Source organism: Alexandromys fortis, unplaced genomic scaffold (assembly GCF_014885135.2).
Source record: "Alexandromys fortis isolate MF-2015 unplaced genomic scaffold, M_Fortis_MF-2015_v1.1 scaffold_121, whole genome shotgun sequence".
NCBI classification, from domain to species: Eukaryota; Metazoa; Chordata; class Mammalia; order Rodentia; family Cricetidae; genus Alexandromys; species Alexandromys fortis.
The window spans coordinates 1,019,892-1,037,603 of NW_026068037.1; the positions used below are offsets into that span (position 1 = coordinate 1,019,892).

Here is a 17,712-nt window from a genome sequence, read left to right on the forward strand (position 1 = left end):
CATAGGCTTTAGAGCTGAACATATCAACAGTTTATTCTTTTAAATATATGGATATATGGTATGAAGATGACATATTTCTTTAGTCATCAGAAATAAAGATTTAAATCTATTTAAATTCATTGCTTACTTTTTGTGTGTGCATGGGTATGTGTGTGTATGTGTATGAGTATGTATGTGTGTGGAATGTATTATGCATGGAAGAGTATGTGTGCATGCATGAGGTGTGTGTATATGGGTATATGTGTGTGACTATGTGGGGGATGTATGTGTGGGGGGTTATGTGTGTATGTGTGGGATGTATAGGTGTGTGTATGAGTATGTATGTATGTATGTATGGGGAGACATAAGTATGTGGGAGGAATATGTGTGTATGTGTGGCATATGTGTATGATGGCTGTGTGTGTATGAGTATGTGCATGAAACTATGTATGTGTGTAGATGATGTATGATATGTGTGTAGGGAATTTGTGTATGTGTAGGATGTGTGTGAAGACTGTATTGTGTGTTATGAGTATGTATGTGTGTGTGATATACGTATGTGAGGGAGTATGTATGTATGTTTGGGGTGTGTATATATGTGTATGGTGTGTATGACCTGTGTGTGTGTGATGTATGTATGTGTGTGTGTGCCTCAGAGAAATCAGTCTCTCTATCATGTGGGTCCCAGGGATTGCACTCAACTCCTCATATTTGACAGCAAGCACCTTTACTTTCTAAGTCACCTTTCTGGCCTTATTTTCTACATTTGAACTGACTTTTGCTATGTTGTGATATGGTTTGTGATGTAGTTTCTGATGTGTTGTGGCTTGCAATTTTGTTGTCAATTCCCTTGCAAGGTAGAGGACTTGCCAAAACAGTGGGGCTCAGCTGCTAAGACTATCTACTGCCCTTGCAGAAGACCTATGTTCAGTTCCCAGTCTGTATATGGCAGCTCCATAGGATCTGATGTCCTCTTCAGATGTCTGTGGACACAGTCACTCATATATATACACATACATACTACACATACATACACACAGTTATAACAGTTTGTCCCATTTTGTTCATCTTCCTACTTTTTCCTTATCCTTTCTCCTACCGAATGATCTCACCATCACGTTTGGGAAGCCAGCTGTAAACTGGCAGCCAGCACTGAAACAGTGCCAGCCAACTTCATTGCATCCCAGCCTCCATGTGGGATCTGATCCTGGACTCTGAGTTCAATTCCGTTGATTCATATTGTTCCCCTTATGTCAGCAATTTTCCCCCAAGACAGGCTTCCCCTGTGAAGCAGTCCTGCTGTCCTGTAACTCACTGTGTGGACCAGGCTGGCCTTGAACTCACAGAGATCCGCCTGTCTCTGCCTCCCGAGTGCTGGGATTAAAGGCATAACCTACCATGGCTCAAACCATTGAAGGCTAGGCTCACAACCAAAAATTATGTCAGTATTTTACCATCCTAATACCTTGAGCCATCCAGTTATCAGGAATTGGAAAGTAGGAGTTCTCACCTGTGTCCTTGTTGTCAAGGTTGTTTTGTCTGTACGTAACCCTTGGTTTTTATAGAAATTCTATAAAAAGTTATGTCCATTCTGGCAAAGAAACAGAGGGGGGCAGTGACTGATCAAACTTTCAGTAGTGTTTTTCCTGTTCTTTAGTTGTGGAGCCTATGCCTGAGGAGGATGATGGTGTTCCATCAGTGATTCCCTGTATTAGTCCTTCAAGGCACAGAATGTCTCAGTGAACCTAGAGCTAGGCTGGTGGCCAGTCAGCTCCAGACACTCGCCTCCCCAGTGCTGGGGCTACAGGTACACAAACAACACACTGGCCTTTTCTAGGATTGCTGGGAATTCAGGCTCGGGTCCTCACATCTGCCATAGAAAGTGGTTTTGCCGCCAGAACCACCTCCCTTAGCTATCTCATCCCCGTACTGTGGTGGCTTAAATGGGCTCTGCCCTTGGCTTGCAGTTGCTGGTGTTTAGTGGGGGCATCTGAGGAGTGGTCTTGCTGAGGGAGGTGTATCCTGAGGCCAGGATCTGAGAGTCAGAAGCCTCGCCATACTTTGTTTGCTCTCTGTTTCTTGCTAGCAGTTGAGGATGTGAGCCCTTGGCCTCCTTCCATGGTCCCCCTGTCTGCTGCTGTGACTTTCGCCATCATGGACTCTGACTCCTCGGAAACTTGTAGTCCAAACAAACTCTTTCTTCCTTGGTCCTTCCTGTGTTTTAATCACAGAGATAGAAAAGTAACTAGCATGTGCGGCCTCTGCCCAGTTAACACCGAGGTCACTCTGTGGGTAAAGTGGTCCTTACTTGGCTTAGACGCGTTTCTGCCTCTGTGTAGAGACACGCCTTCAACATCAAGAACTTTGTGTTTCTGTCTTTCTGTCACTCGTTTCTTGTGCAGACACTTGAGGCCAATCAAGGGAAGATTAAAAAAAAAAAAAAAAAACTCTTTCCAAGTCCTTTCTCAGTAGGCATATGCCTTGGGTATGGTCTTCTAGCATCCCGGGAAGTGTCAAGGGAATTTTCAAAGGATGTTGCTGTCATTGTCAACCAACTTTGTAAGCTTTTGCTACCTCCATGCTTAGCTCACTGGTATTACCTCCCCGGGAGACTTGGATGTTACATATTTGCCTGTAACCAGGTCTGTTCACAATGAGGACTTTGAGTCAAAAGAGACATATTACACTCTCTCAGTAGAGCTTTGCTGGGAACTAAGGAGCCAGCTGGGGAGACTTGTGAAGGTCTCCAGAGCCACACTGCTGCTTCTGCATTAGCTGAGCCCCCCAGGGTGTAAGGCTCTCCTTCCTCCAGGCATACTATTTTTAAAGGTTTCCTTGAAACTGGGGCAAAGGCTAGGAATTCTGAAGTTGAAACGCCATGAAACTCAAGGTTTCTACTGAGTTTTCTTTTTCTTTTTTTTTTTTTAAGTATTATCTGAGATACTTTTCAGGATCATGAGGAAGAGATCTTGACACCTTTTGCCATTGTTGTCTGTGTTCCTGTGGAGGAGTGGAGCTTTCAGGTTGTTGTATCATCTCCTCTGTTTTTATTTTAAACTTGGGTTTTCACTTAGGGCAGATGAGGCTAGAACAGCATGTGGAAATGCCTGGGACACAATGAACACCAGATTAATTTGGGATAAGGAATTTCTAGATGAAGGAAATGGGTTGATTTCACCGTTGCTCCTTTGTGTAAGTTTTCTCTAGTGCAGTGTGATACGCCACTATGGGAGCTGGAGAGAGTAGGTGGGTTCTGTGAAGCTGTGGTGTCTGGTTTTCCATCCCATAGCAGATAAGGAAAACACATGTTAGAGCGGACAGACAGGTGGCTAGCAGTGTGAGGTAAGATTTTGATATAAGGAAATCAGATGGATGGTCAATGATGATGCGCAGGTCACCTGCAGGCATAACTTTCCATAGACTGTGTCTATGTTCAAATGGAAATGCTAATTTGTATTCATATTCTCTGCTTTTTGCAACTGATAATGCCTCATGTGTCTTAGCAATTCTTTCTGTCAAAGAATTGGTAGTGTTTAAGGTCTGATACTTAAAATTGTAGACCGCATTTACTCAGCACATCTGTGGCAAGAGATATTCTACATACAAATGATATTATAATGAGACACTTCTGTCTCCTTGGTGACATTCCATTGATGGAAAAGATTCAGTAACAATCCAACACCATGCATCGTGGGCATCACAGCCTCTTACAAGCTGGGGTGTCAACAGTGTACAGTTTCCGTGAAGACACAGGGGGAAACATGATTCTCCTTCCTGAAAACAGAGCCTTGGTGCACAGTAGTTTTGTTTCTGCACTCCCTGTACTAAGTCCTTCAGGTCTGTAAGTAATGCCAGCACCTCTATACAGAGCAGAGCTCACACCAGTCTGTTGCTGCACACATCATATGTGAGGTTTCTAGCTACACGAGATGCTAAGGGCTAACTGATCTCTTCAGAATAAGGTCTGCTCAACACCTGTGTCATCTCAGGACACTGTGAGGTCAGGTCGTTCAACACATCACAAAAGCAGAGGGAGATCGAGAGTGAACTGTCGAAGGAGTCTCAGCAGCCGAATAGAGCAGGATTCCCCCATGCAAATGGCGAAACGTGGGTTCAGAGAGCAGTCCACATAAAACCCACTTGGAACGTGGACCCCATTAGCTGACTTTATGGAAGCTGGTTTGATGGAAACATGTTGGGGATCAAGGAGCCACTTGTAGCAAGAAAAACAGCAAAACTTCAAGAGTTTCCTGTTGCATGTGGCCTAGATAAGAGACCACTCTTCAAAGCCCACATACAGAGCCCACTTCAAAGGCCTATATTACAGATGGTAGTTCGAAGGCTTCCTAAGACCCCCATCAAATCATAGGATGCTCGACTGGGCTGAATAGCACACATGGGCCAATGTCTTCCACCAAAAAAAAAAAGTCATCCTGGTGTGGGGGGATCCTGAGGGTTTTCTATTGAGGTGCTACATAAGGAAATACGGTTCAAAAACACCATTGTCAAAGGGTGTACTTAGAAATGTAGGGTAGCTACTGATGTTAGGATGTACCAGAGAGTTACATGGAGGGGCAGCCAGACACTTTGCCAAATCAAAACTGTTTCCCTGAGATGATCTTTCTCGATTCACTCGGTGATAAAACCCAGAAACAGCATGATGACGCTGAACTACGTATGAGTGGCATGTCCCTCCTGAGAGAAAAGCGTCAACACCCTAAAGTTCCTGGATCAAAACTATCATAAACTGACACCCGGACATGACAAACTGAGTTTGGTCTCCAGCATCCACATAAAAGCGGAGCCTGGCAGCATGAGCTCTATTCCAAGAGATAGGCGGGTAAAGACAGGAGGCTTCCCTGGGGCTCCCTGGGGCTCCCTGGGACTCCTGATTTCAATGAGAGAGGCTGTCTCAAAAAATATGGTGGAGAAGTTATTTAGGAAGATGCATAGTGTTAACATTTGGCCTCTATATACACACTTACACAGTCACCTTAGGACACACACACACAACTGTAGCTGGGGTGTCATAGATTTTGTAAATACTTTATAAATATAATTTCAGTGCTAACCCTAAGGCTGCTTTTCAACTATTAGGGACCTAGTGCCAGTGTGGGTGACCATTTAGCTATTATAACTCTGTCATTTCTTCTTGCAGTGTCTTGGCAGGCTACAATGGTACCATCTTCGCATATGGGCAGACAGGCAGTGGCAAGACCTTCACCATCACAGGTGGGGCTGAGCGCTACAGCGACCGAGGCATCATCCCAAGGACTCTGTCTTATATTTTTGAGCAGTTGCAAAAGGTAAAGAAGAAAGAGTTCCCGTTTTATTTGATCTATTCATCAGAAATGCACCACACAGAGGAAATGTGATAAGGCATCTCTTTGTTACACTGTGCCCACTGGAAATATGCTACTGTGGAATAACACCAGCCTCTACATTTAAGGAGGTTTGGACTTTGCCGGAGGAGTGGAAATAAAGAAGGTGCTCTCATACCAGGGCTGGGACTTCATCAAGGGCTGGGGCTCCATTTGAGATGCCCACAGACTTAGAGAGAGAGCTTTTGGTGGAGTGGAAGTTGGTGTAATGGATGCGGTGGGGCTGGGTGTGCGAGTATGCATGTGTGTGCATGTACATGTGTGTGAATATGCATGTATGTGAGTGTGCATGTGTGTGAGCATGCATGTGTGGGTGCGTGCATGAGTGTAAGTGCATTGTGTGAATGTGTATTGTGGGAGTGTGCATGTGTGGAAGTGTGCATGTGTCGGAGCATGCATGTGTGTGACCATGTATGTGTGTGAACTTGCATGTGTGAGCATGCATGTAGGTGAACATGCATATGTATGAGAGTGCATGTGTGTGAGCATGCATGTGTGGAAGTGTGCATTGTGGGAGTGTGCATGTGTCGGAGCATGCATGTGTGTGACCATGTATGTGTGTGAACTTGATGTGTGAGCATGCATGTAGGTGAACATGCATATGTATGAGCGTGCATGTGTGTGAGCATGCATGTGTGGAAGTGTGCATTGTGGGAGTGTGCATGTGTCGGAGCATGCATGTGTGTGACCATGTATGTGTGTGAACTTGCATGTGTGAGCATGCATGTAGGTGAACATGCATATGTATGAGTGTGCATGTGTGTGAGCATGCATGTGTGGGAATATGCATGTGTGGGACTATGTATGTATGGGAGTGTGCATATGTGTGAGCTTGCATGTGTGTGAGCATGCATTTGTGTGAATGTGCATGTGTGAGCATGCATGTGTATCAGTGTGCATGTGTGGTATCGTACGTGTGTGTGAATTTGCATGTATGTGAACGTGCATGTGTGTGAGCATGTATGTGTGGGAGTGGTGCAGAAGTTGATGTTTGAGATCTTCTATTGTTCTCCACTGACACTGTTCTCTTTCTGTTTTTTGAGCTAAGCTCTCACTAATTTGACTGGCTCATCAGTGGGCTCTGGGGTGTTTTCTCCCCCAGCCCGGCATTAGGGTTACTGCCATTCACCACCATATCCAGTTTTTCACATGGATTCTGGGGATCTGAACTCGGATCTGCTGTGCCACAGCCAGCACTTCATCCACGGAGCCATTTCCCCACTCAGATCACATCTTTTACAGCTAGTATCTTAGACTCTGCAGCTGGAAACCCTTTACCAGGACAAATCTTTTCTATCCCCTAAAATACCAAACCAATCAGACGGCATGATTGTCAGTTTGCCATGGTAATAATAGAAGCTGGAGGAATTTGTCAGAATACAAACCCTACTGCAGTGAACATAAGCATATTCTCGAGGCATTCCCTGTCTCTCCTGTATGTGTTACCTCCTTATGAATGTTTTGCCCATGTGTGTCTGTGTACTATGCATATGCCTGGTGCCCACAGAAGGCAGAAGAGTGTGTTAGATTCCCTGGAACTAGAGTAAGGTTGGTGTGAGAAACCATATGGGTGCTGAGAATTGCACCCAGGTCCTCTGAAAGTGCAAAAAGTGATCTAAGGCACTGAGCCGTCTCTCCATGTGAGGCTTTTTAATACAACATATATTGTAACTAGCAAACTATGCATCTTGATTCCCATCTTAGAGTTGGAAAAAGTGAGCCTCCATTGAGATACTTTTCTCTGGGTCCGCTTCTTACAATAGCCAGCCCGCAACTCTGGAAGCCAAACTGCTTCCCTGTATTTGAGATTGGCTTTGTTTTGTTGGCTGTGTTTGAATCCATTTCCTGTGATGAGTCACTTAACTTCTGTGGGTTTCTGCTTTCCATTTTCTGAGAGCAAGGGCTAAACTGTTCTGGAAGCTCTCCGCCTCCCTCCCAGCTCCAGCGAGTCCTTGGACTCGGTATAAACGTCTAACTGGCTTGCTGCGCAGTCATTCTGGAACTCCCTGCTGAATGTTATTTGCATTTTGAGTTGCAAAGATGAGAAGAAATTGCTGAGAGCTGCATAATTCTAATTGGCATCCGTAAAACAGCAATTATCCATTAGTTCAGCTCTTCTCTCACTGGCCCCAGAATGCCAACTGTGTGAGCCGGAGAAAGCGGAGGGGGAAGGGCTGAGTAGATGTGTACACACCTGTGTAGCCCTGACTGTACCTGTTTTGCCTTTTTCACACATTTCACAAACAGGACTATGATCTCCAATGGCTTTCGTTGCCATGGACCCATGAGGAAAGCTGCCATCCTAGAACTGTGTGCCATGATGGCATGTGGCTTTATGTCTCAGTGGCATGGAACTCCTGTGGGTGGCAAACATGGAAGACGGTGCAGCAGTGAAGAGTGTGCTCTGCTCGTGCAGAGAGCTCGAGCTTTGTTCTGAGCACCCATAAAGGCAGCTCTCGGCTGCCTAAAACTCCAGCTTCAGGGAATCAACGCCCTTTTTCAGTCTCATGCATGCACCCACAGAGACAAATGTAATTTAAAATAATAAAAAAAAACACTCTTTAAACTTCTTGGCACACTGAGAATGCTTAGTTCGTGATCATCATTCCCATACCATTAATGTCTGTACGTGCAAACACAGCGATTGCTACCATATTCATCAATATTCATATATGTCCACTGGCCTAATGATAACTGGCTAGTTTTAGAAAACCTTCTGAAGCTCTCGGAATCAATGAAGCCAGTTTCCCTGGCTAGGCTGAATAGAATAAACCAATCCTCTCCTAATGAAAAGCACATTTGTCTCTTCTAAGATCTCCATGGTAACCCAAGAGCACCTCGAGAAGTCTTAGGTCTCCAGGAACCGACCATCGTCAGGGTTGTTGGGAGATTGCCTTGTCATTGATGTCACTCTAAACCTTGTACAGTTCTGAGTCATCCCAAGTAATTCCCTGGACTTGGAGAAAGCACGACCAACTGACAGCCAGGGAAACTGAAATGGACCAGTTTCTGCCATGGGCCCACACGTTCATTGTAATCATAGTGGATTGTACTAACAACAAGCCGGGCAACTTAAAGTGTCGCATGAACTGTGGCCACAGTGGAGACTAGAAAACATAGACCGGAGCCAGAGGCTCTGCGAGTTGTCCTAGATCAGAGAGCTCAGTGTGAGACCAAGTCCTTCAAGACAAACTAAGTGCCCAGCGCAGCCTGTGTTGTGAAAGTCTGGGAGTGAGCCCGCATTTCCGCTGGACTGGGAGGATTCCATCTGTTTCAGGACTCCTTCTCCTCACACTGGAGCATTGTGAGGCTCACCATTGTTTGGGTCAGAAGAAATGTCTGTCTGCAGGAAACACGTGTGTTACATTACAGTCTGGCAACCCAGATGCTGAAAAGGACCAAGAAAGGTAGCTTGTCACATCACTCAGTGAGACTGGAGTGTGTGTGCCAGAAAAACTGCAGAAGCAAAAACCCTGGAGGAGCCGAGAGGCATTGTCCTTACCACCGGGATGGTGGGCTGGCCATTTCCCCGATTTATTTTCCTAATTTAAAGAAGAGAGTGTCCCCTTACAGATGGTGGTTCAAGTTCACTCTTCTTTTCTCATGTCCATTCTTTTTATTTTCTTGTATTATTTTAGCTACTTTGACCAGGGCTGTAACAAAATACCCAACAAAAACAGCTTAAAGTGGTGTGTATTTTGCCTCAGTATTTGAGGATATAAGTACCCCGTGTGGGGAGGGCGCGCTGGTGGGAACATGTCCTGACTGGTCACGTTGTGTGCACAGTCAGAAGGCAGAGGGACGAGTGCTAGTGCTCAACCCTTTCCTCTCAGTTCAGGACCCTGCCCCTGGGAAGGTGCCATCCATGTTCAGGAGGGTTTTCCTTCTCCAGTGACTCTTCTCTGGAAACCCATCATACTTAATCCTCCATTTGCAGGCTTCCAGACATAATACTTGAAAACATTTATCAACAGCAGGAACAATAGCAACAGCCACGTAGTTCATCATTGGTGCCCAGGTACTTTTGGTAGGACTTGACATGTAGACATCCTTCTTGTATGTCAGATTTGCAAGAATAGGAGTATTTTATAGCTTGTTGTCAGCATGGAGCCATGTTTCATTTCCAGAACCCACATTGGGTGACTCCAGCTCAGGAAATCTAATGCCCTCTTCTGGCCTTTGTGGGTACCTGAACTCATGCACACGTGTGCACGCGCGCACACACACACACACACACACAGAGAGAGAGAGAGAGAGAGAGAGAGAGAGAGAGAGAGAGAGAGAGAATAATAAGTCTTTTTTAGAAGAATATAAAATTCTGAGTAGTAGGAAAGGAAATTAAGTATTGTTGAAGGAGGCCATTCAGCAGCTCAGACCCAAAATAATTACACAGACTATGTTACTTAAAACACTGCTTGGCCTATTAGCTCTAACATATTGACTAGCTCATACATTTTAATTTAACCCATTTTTAGTAATCTGTGTATTGCCACGTGGCTGTGGTTTACCAGGTAAAGTTCCTGGTAAAGGCTCCACCTTCTTCCTCCCAGAATTCACTTTAGTTCCCCCCCCCCCCCTATTCCCTGTGCAGGCCCAAGACAGTTTCTTTATTAACCAATGGTATTCATAGCATTCAGAGGGGAATCCCACATCATAGTATGATCATGAACGGAAACTTTGGCTCCTGGTCTTTGAACCTCTGCTCTTGTATGAATAGACTGTTCACAGAATGTAAGGTTGTTTATTTTTTCTTAGTAACCTTTTTGGGGAATCTAGAAAATAAAATACAATGTATTATTCATTTCTATAGCCATCTTGGCTCACTGCAAGTGTATATTGACATTTTATGTATAATGTAGAACCAATAAAAACTGATAGACTGAAATTACTTGTAATCATGAATATTGGATATACCAAAAAATCCCAAACACTTTATGCAGATGGCCACAGTAACTCAAAAGTGTCACAAACTGAAAATGTAAATCCTACAAAATGGTAAGGCAAAGGAGGGTGTTGTAAGGAAGCCCAGGGACATATGGCGCATCTCTCTCTAGCCAAACAGTTGTTTTTAGTCATTAAATAATGTCTTTCCCTTCTTCTGCAACCAGGACAGCAGCAAGATCTACACAACACACATTTCTTACTTGGAAATCTACAATGAATGTGGCTACGACCTGCTGGATCCGAGACACGAGGCCTCCACACTGGAAGACCTGCCGTGAGTAGCAGGGTGACAAAGGCCAGCAGGAAATGGTTTTCAGATGTTGCTTTCCATTGTTTCCTTTGATCATAATTAGCAAATATTGGAGGGCAGCATCTTTCCGTAATGAGCAGGAGCGATGGGAACTAAGATTACTTGAAACTCATTTCTTGGGGGAGTCTCTGTGGGAGTCGGCACGAGATTGCAGTGGCTGCTCCAGTGGGCATTTCAAGACTGGGGGCAGCACTCCCCCCCCATACAAAGCCACACACTTCTTTAAATGCTCCCTTCCTCCACAAACAGTGCTCAGTTTGTGCAGTAGGACAGTCTGATGAGTCCAATCAGAAGGTCCCCAGAGGCTTCTCTGCTGTCATTAGCACCAACATTCACAGCCTTTTGATCAGATCAGCATTCTTTGTTTTCCCTGAAATGTAGCATCCAGACCTTTGATGGAGGACAGCCCCCTGCCAGGATCACACAGCATTGCTGTTTGTTTGGAACCTGCCTGAGTTAGATGTAGTAATTAGTAATTGTTCATGTGCTTATTTCCAGGTGATTTTATGTATTGGAAGTTGCCTACAGCCAAGAAAAAAAATGTTTTAAAGATTATTTTTTAAATGTATGTATGTGTGCGTGCGTGCGTGCGTGTGTGCGCGCACACACACGCACACACATGAGTGCGGATACCAGTGGAAGCCAGAAGACAGTGTCCAGTCTGCTGGGGCTGGAGCTACAGGTGGTTCTGAGCTGCCTGGCGTTGGTGCTTGGAACCGAACTCAGGCCCTCTGGGAAGCAGTATGTACTGTTAGTTGCTTAGCCATCTCTCCATCTCCCAATATATATCTTTGTTATTCTTATAAAATACTCTAAAATGATATAGAAATATGCATGAATTCTCTGTGAAAAAGATAACCAATTGACTATTGAATTCAATAAGCAAGATATTAAATTAGCAAAAAATTTAGAATAAATAAAAAATAAGTCATAATCTATATATTCTTTCATTGGTATTAGTTGAGGTATTTCACATATCGCCTTTCCTATGTTTACATAATTCCCAAGATGGAATCAGGAAACCGAACATTATTTATATATTTAGGAGGGTAAAGCTTCTTAGTGGGGCAAGGGGCATGGGTAGAAAGGCTGTGCTATGAGAGTGGGTGATGTGTGAGGAGATGGGGCCTCTGATGTGTGCAGGCCGCTAAGCTGCAGCCCTGCTCAACACAGTTATGTGCTTTAAAAAGGCCCATCGGTGCTGGCTTGTACAGTCTATAATGCAGAGGACCCCAAGAGAAGTTGGTAATTTATAATCTGAAGAGGTCTGGGCTGACTCCTTGATTTGGGCCTTGGAGCCTCTAACAGCTATGAGAACTATTTCCGTTGCTTACAGTCAGCCTGGTGTGTTTTCTGCCCTAGCAGCCCAGAAGCACTACAACAAACATCATCTGAAAGAACTCCCAGAAGCCACTGGGACAGTTCGAGGAAGGGCTTGAATGTCAGGTTTCTGGTTTGAGGCTCATTTTTGTTCTAATCAGCTATTTGTTTTATGGTCTTTAGGCTGATCTACATACCTGCAGATTGAATCTTGTTAAGGTGTTTTCAGTAGTGGGGCATGGTGGCACACATCTTTAATCTCAGCGCTCGGGAGGCAGAGGCAGGTGTATTTGAGAACAGCTTGGTCTACAGGGCAAGTTTTAGAGCAGCCAGGGCTACACAGAGACACTGTCTTGATAAACAAACAAACAAAAATTGTCCTCATATATTTAGAAGGCTGCTTGATACCATGTCCATAATGATAATTGGTTCATATAATCCCTATGGGGCCTATGAACTCCTTTAGCCCTGGGGTTTTGGCCAGGTTTACAGTGGGCCTCAAGTCCAATTAGAAAGCCATTGGTTACTCACATAACATTCATGCCACTATCACACCCGTGAGGTTATCTTGCCAAATCAGTCATTACTAAAGGTAACAAGGTTTACAGCTGGATAAGACTGTTGATGGGGTTGGGGATTTAGTTCAGTGGTAAAGTGCTTGACTAGCAAGCGCAAGAACTTGGGTCAGCCCTCAGCTCCAGTGAGGGGGGACTGTTGATAACTTGCTCCCTGGCAGCCCACATAGCACCTCTCAGAACTATGAAAGCCAGCAAGCAGGGCTAAAACTTCCTGGGCAGTATCAGCATGATGTCTCCAAGCCCTCTGACCAGAGTGTGTAATGTCTGCAGCCACAGCCTTACTGTCAGGCTCTGCTGGGTAGCTAAGAGTGATGGCGCTAACCTGCACTGTTTGGGATCCTCTGGGACTCACTCCCGTGACTTATTTTATAACTTAGGGGGAGGTTAAAAAATTACCACTGTCTGGGGGACCAGCCTCCAGCAGCACAGGGCTTTAATAGGAATCTGGGGGGGGGGGTAGGGAAAAAGGCACTCACAAACTCTCTTGGTGGTTTCCTTCTTTATTCTCTCTCTCTCTCCTCTCAAGATGTTTTGCCGTTTTATACCCCAGCAGAATCTTCCAAGCAGTATAAGAGTCAAAATGGTTCCATTTCTCAAGTGAATGATTGTAGGTAAAAACATGTTTTTCATTTCCCTCACATGATTAAACATTTTATGTATTACAGGTGAAAGACAAATTATCCCAAAAACCCATGTACATTTATACCCAAGCAACTCGTTATAGATTAACCATGTGGCAAGAAGGGGTTCTTATCAGGTCTTTTACTGGCAGCCTGCATTTTGCAGTTACAAAGAAAGGGCCAATTACTTTATTACTTATCTTGAAAGATGATCTTATAAGGAATCTTAAAGGAATCACAAGTCTAAACTTTTATATATGAAAAAATCTTTAGGATGCATACCCACTTATTAATAGTTTTTTTTAATATTAGGAGATTGAGGGCAGAAATGGGTATAAGAAATTAATTATCACATTTAGTCATCGACCAAACCTAGCAAGGAGAGAATGTCAGCCAGTAATAATTGGGCTGCTTTGTTCTTGTTCCTTGACCTTATTCAACTCCACATTCAACTATGTGAGTTTCTAAGACTTTAGATTGTCTTCTTGGGTTTTTCACCTTAAAGTTATTTAACAAAAACATCTTAGTCTAACTTTGTTTATTTTCAAAGCTTTATTTCAGTTGTGATGCACTCCGAGACCTGTGAACTAACACATTTCCCGACATTAAGGTCGAAACAATTTAAACTAGCTGGGCTACTGGGACTCAGTTGTTAGCCACTAACTTGAGCTACAGTCCATACAGCTCCTTAGGTGAGACTCACAGACTCTGGCTGGGAAACATGTCCTTGTATTTATTTTTATTCATCAAAACTCTGTATAAGCTATCATTGTTATTTTCAAATTATCAGTACAGCTTAGAGAGGGGCCATCGTCTTGACAATTCACAGGTAGAAGTGCCCAGTAGAATGGGATGTTTCCAAGAGCTTAACACACTGTATTACAGTCAGTGGAGGTCTCCCCACATCCACTCACACCATGCTAGATACGAGAGAGAGAGAGAGAGAGAGAGAGAGAGAGAGAGAGAGAGAGAGAGAGAGAGATTGATTGAGAGCCGCAACAAACATGTGAAGGCACAGAGGAAGCGAAAGACATTCTGGGGTCTGCAATCCTGTGGCCTTGCTAAACAAGATTGGCCCATCAGAGGATTCCCTTCTGGTGGGCTGACACCTGGAACTTGAGTTGTAACTGGCTCCTTTGTCATGGCTAACGGTAAAAAAAAATTGAAAAGGAAAGGAAAAAAGTGTTTTCAATTAGGCTCATCAATACCCAATAGTTTGCAGACATTAAGCAATAATTCAGGAATTGTGGTCTCTGATAAATGGAGAGGAGTGATAAAGCTGAGATGTTTGAAAAAAAGAAAAAAGAAAAAAAGAAGGGGAAGAAGTCAGGAAGAGTGAGAGATAAGGGAAACAGATGGATTACACCCCAAACCTCAGGTTTGATTGGATTAGAATTAAAAGATGAACCGCCAGTGGTTGGTTTCTTCATTGTTGACCCGGGACATAAAGCCCAGAGAGGGTTCCTTCCTTTCGTTCACCTGGCATTTCAGAACAATTAATCGGCACTAGGGCATCCAGCAAAATCCGGACTTTCACAGTTTCATGCTGGAGTGGCACGAAGGCTCTCGAGAGCTCTTATTCAGTGGGGCTGTGAGAATTAAAAAGTCCATTTGAAAGATTCCCATCAAAAACCTGAGAAGGTAAGGATGGAGACTCTTGTAGGTGTGACTGTGGGTCTGCCGTACCACACAGTGTGTGCGTATTCATGATAACCTGAGGTGGGCGTGTGTGACAAGGAGTGTGTCTCCCTTGGCTGAGTAGTTTACTTAGTGTCAGTGCCTTCATATTTTTCTGTGGGGCAGGGGAGGTGGCTCTATGGCTAAAATACTTGCCAATGCAAGTGTGAGGATCAGAGTTCAGTTCCCCAGAACCCCCATAAATGCAGGTAGTTATGGTGGCTAGCCTGCAATTCTAGCCATGAAAGACAGAGACAGGATCTCCAGAGCAGGCTCCCTAGGGAGACTAGACTTATCGACTAGCTCTGAGTTTGATTAAGAGACCCTGTCTCAGTGAATAAGGAGGAAGAGCAAAGAAGGATGATTGCCTGCATCCGCATGTATACCCACACACGCAAACATGCCTGTGTACACATGCACATGTGAAGAGGAAAAGGGGGAAACAGTTAAAAAATTGCAGCTAAGAGGTTGAGACAATGAGGGAGAAGAAGAATAGCAGACCGTGGCCTTGTAAACAGGACAGGTTAAAGTGTGGCCAGAAGGAGAAAAGGGTGCCACTCTCTAAGAAGCACAGGGTTCTTGAGAAGCCACGATCTTCACAATCTAGCTACAGTGAAACTTGGACAAATTCTTTCATTTTTCTATTTCTTTATGTGGTCAAATACTATTTATCCTTCTTGTAATGTCCAACATCTGAAGGTCAAGGATTGGTGATGTTCACAGTGTGGCCTTTCTTGGGCCTTCTCCCCCCTTTACCAAGAATAGTGATTTGGATATTTTCTAGTGTTCTCATCTGGAGAAGAGCAAGGACAATGATTCCACTCTCCCTGTGTCCTCTGCATCCCTGAGCTTGCTTGGGATTTAATAGTGACTGTCAGTAATGGTCAGGTTGTTGCGAGACTGTCCTTCAGTGGCCTGTCTTTCATAGCAGCGTGACACCGCTGGTTCAGGTTAGAGGAAAACTCAACATGTATGCACATAGACACACAAAGAAATGCACATATGTAAATCAGTAATCAAATAAAAATTTAAAATAAACACACATATTAGCACTACAAAAATTAATGAAATCTGTCAAAGACCTAAATATACATTTCAAAAGTAAAACTCTGCAGGATAACATGGAAGGAAATACAGGCAGATCTGGAGTAAGTAATGTGTACTTAGATATAACACCAAAAGTATGATCCACGAAAGAAAAGAGTACTGAGAAGTTGAACTTAGTTAAAATTAACTTTTTGTTCTTCTGTGAAAGCCTCTTTTAAAAGAATGAATGAGCAAGGCATGTGCTCAGAGAATGACTGCAAACACACCTGTATACAAAGTTTATGTCTAGAGCTGAGAACACTGGCTGCTCTTCCAGAGGAACCCACGTGTCTGCTCACAGCCATCTGTAACTCCAGGGCCTCCCCAGGCATTGCATGCATGTGTTCTATGTACATATATGTGCAGGCAAAACACAAATACACATGAAATAATAAGCTGTAAAAATGGATTTATATGCAGAATATACAATAACTCCTAAAAGGCAGAAAGGATAAGGCAATGGATGATTTCAAATTGGACAGATCTCCCCCGCCATGTGTCTAACGACTAAATTAACAGATGAAGAGTTAGCAGCTGCAGATAAGCTCAGTTCCATCTGTAATTAAAGAAAACAACAGTGAGGGACCACTACGTGCCCGTGAGAATGGCTAAAATCCTGGAGTCTGACAATGCCAAACGCTGGCAAGGTTGTAGAACAGTGGACATTCTCACTGCTGGTGGGAATGCAGAATGACGTGGTGGTCCCGTCTGTGAGACCATCTGGAGCATCTCATAAACCAAATATCCATTACTCAGCATAGCATGAGTGCCCAGATATTTGCCCCAATTCTCAGAAAAACCTGTTCACAATTATCAAGAGCAGCCTCATCCATACTTGCCCCAGGCTGAGTATAGCCATGATATTCCTCAGCTATGGTACATCCATACAGTGTTAACACAAAGGAACCTTAAAAGCATATTGCCAGCACAGATGTCACTAAAATGCCTGCATGTCCATCTAGCTGACATTATGGTAAAAGCACAATTATAGACAATAATATGATCATGTTTGTCAGAGCTTGAGGAAAATCATGAATGTGGAACTGGTCTATCTAGTTATCTGATGTGGTCACGGGATGTAGGACACTGTGCATCTGCGAGGTCCCAGAGGATTCACGGCAGAGAGGGACCCCTAATGTGCACAGGGCAGAAAACAACCATCAGCAACAGAAAGAAACAAACCATTGACATAGTCAGCAACTGGGATGAGGCTCCAGGAAACCTTCTTTGACCAGAACGATAGAAACAGAACAGTAAACAGCAGTTGTTGTCAGGTAGAGGGTGCAGATGGTTGTATAGGAACGGCATGAAAGACTGGTGTGGCTGCAGACCGTTCTGCTGGGTACGTACCACGGCTCTCGAGCAGTACAAAGTGCAGGGGTTAACACTCGTGTTCACACATGTGCACAGCATGGTGAGCACTCCCAACACCATTGCCCCACTTGTAATGTGTTAATGTCCTGTAGACATTCTCCCCGGAGGGCTGGAGAGCAGAGCTCAGGGACCCCTCCTGCAGGTTAGACAACTCACAACCACCTGTAACTCCAGTTCCTGTGAACTCAGTGCCCTCTTCTGGCCTCCACAGGTATCTGCACACGTGGGGTGCACACAGACACATATACGTACACATAAATAAAAACTGAAGTGTTTTTGTTTTTGTTTTTTTTTTAAAAAAGATGTTCTCATAGAAAAAATTGTGGGTTTTTTAAATTATTCCCTGTAGCTGATATGAATCTACAATTATCTTAAAATAAAAAGTTTGGTTTTTAAATTATCCATATGTTTATATATAGCTATGCACACAAATATACTTGTAT

At 44.0% G+C, this 17,712-nt stretch overlaps 1 protein-coding gene across 2 annotated transcripts in view; it reads left to right on the forward strand.

The window, feature by feature from the left end:
• Kif6 (kinesin family member 6) overlaps positions 1-17,712 on the forward strand; it is a 307,139-nt gene that overhangs the window by 54,732 nt on the left and 234,695 nt on the right. For both annotated transcript variants that reach the window (XM_050165072.1, XM_050165073.1), the window contains exons 4-5: positions 5,138-5,285; positions 10,469-10,578. In XM_050165072.1, coding sequence (XP_050021029.1) covers positions 5,138-5,285; positions 10,469-10,578 — 258 coding nt within the window. The remainder of the gene's footprint in view (positions 1-5,137; positions 5,286-10,468; positions 10,579-17,712) is intronic.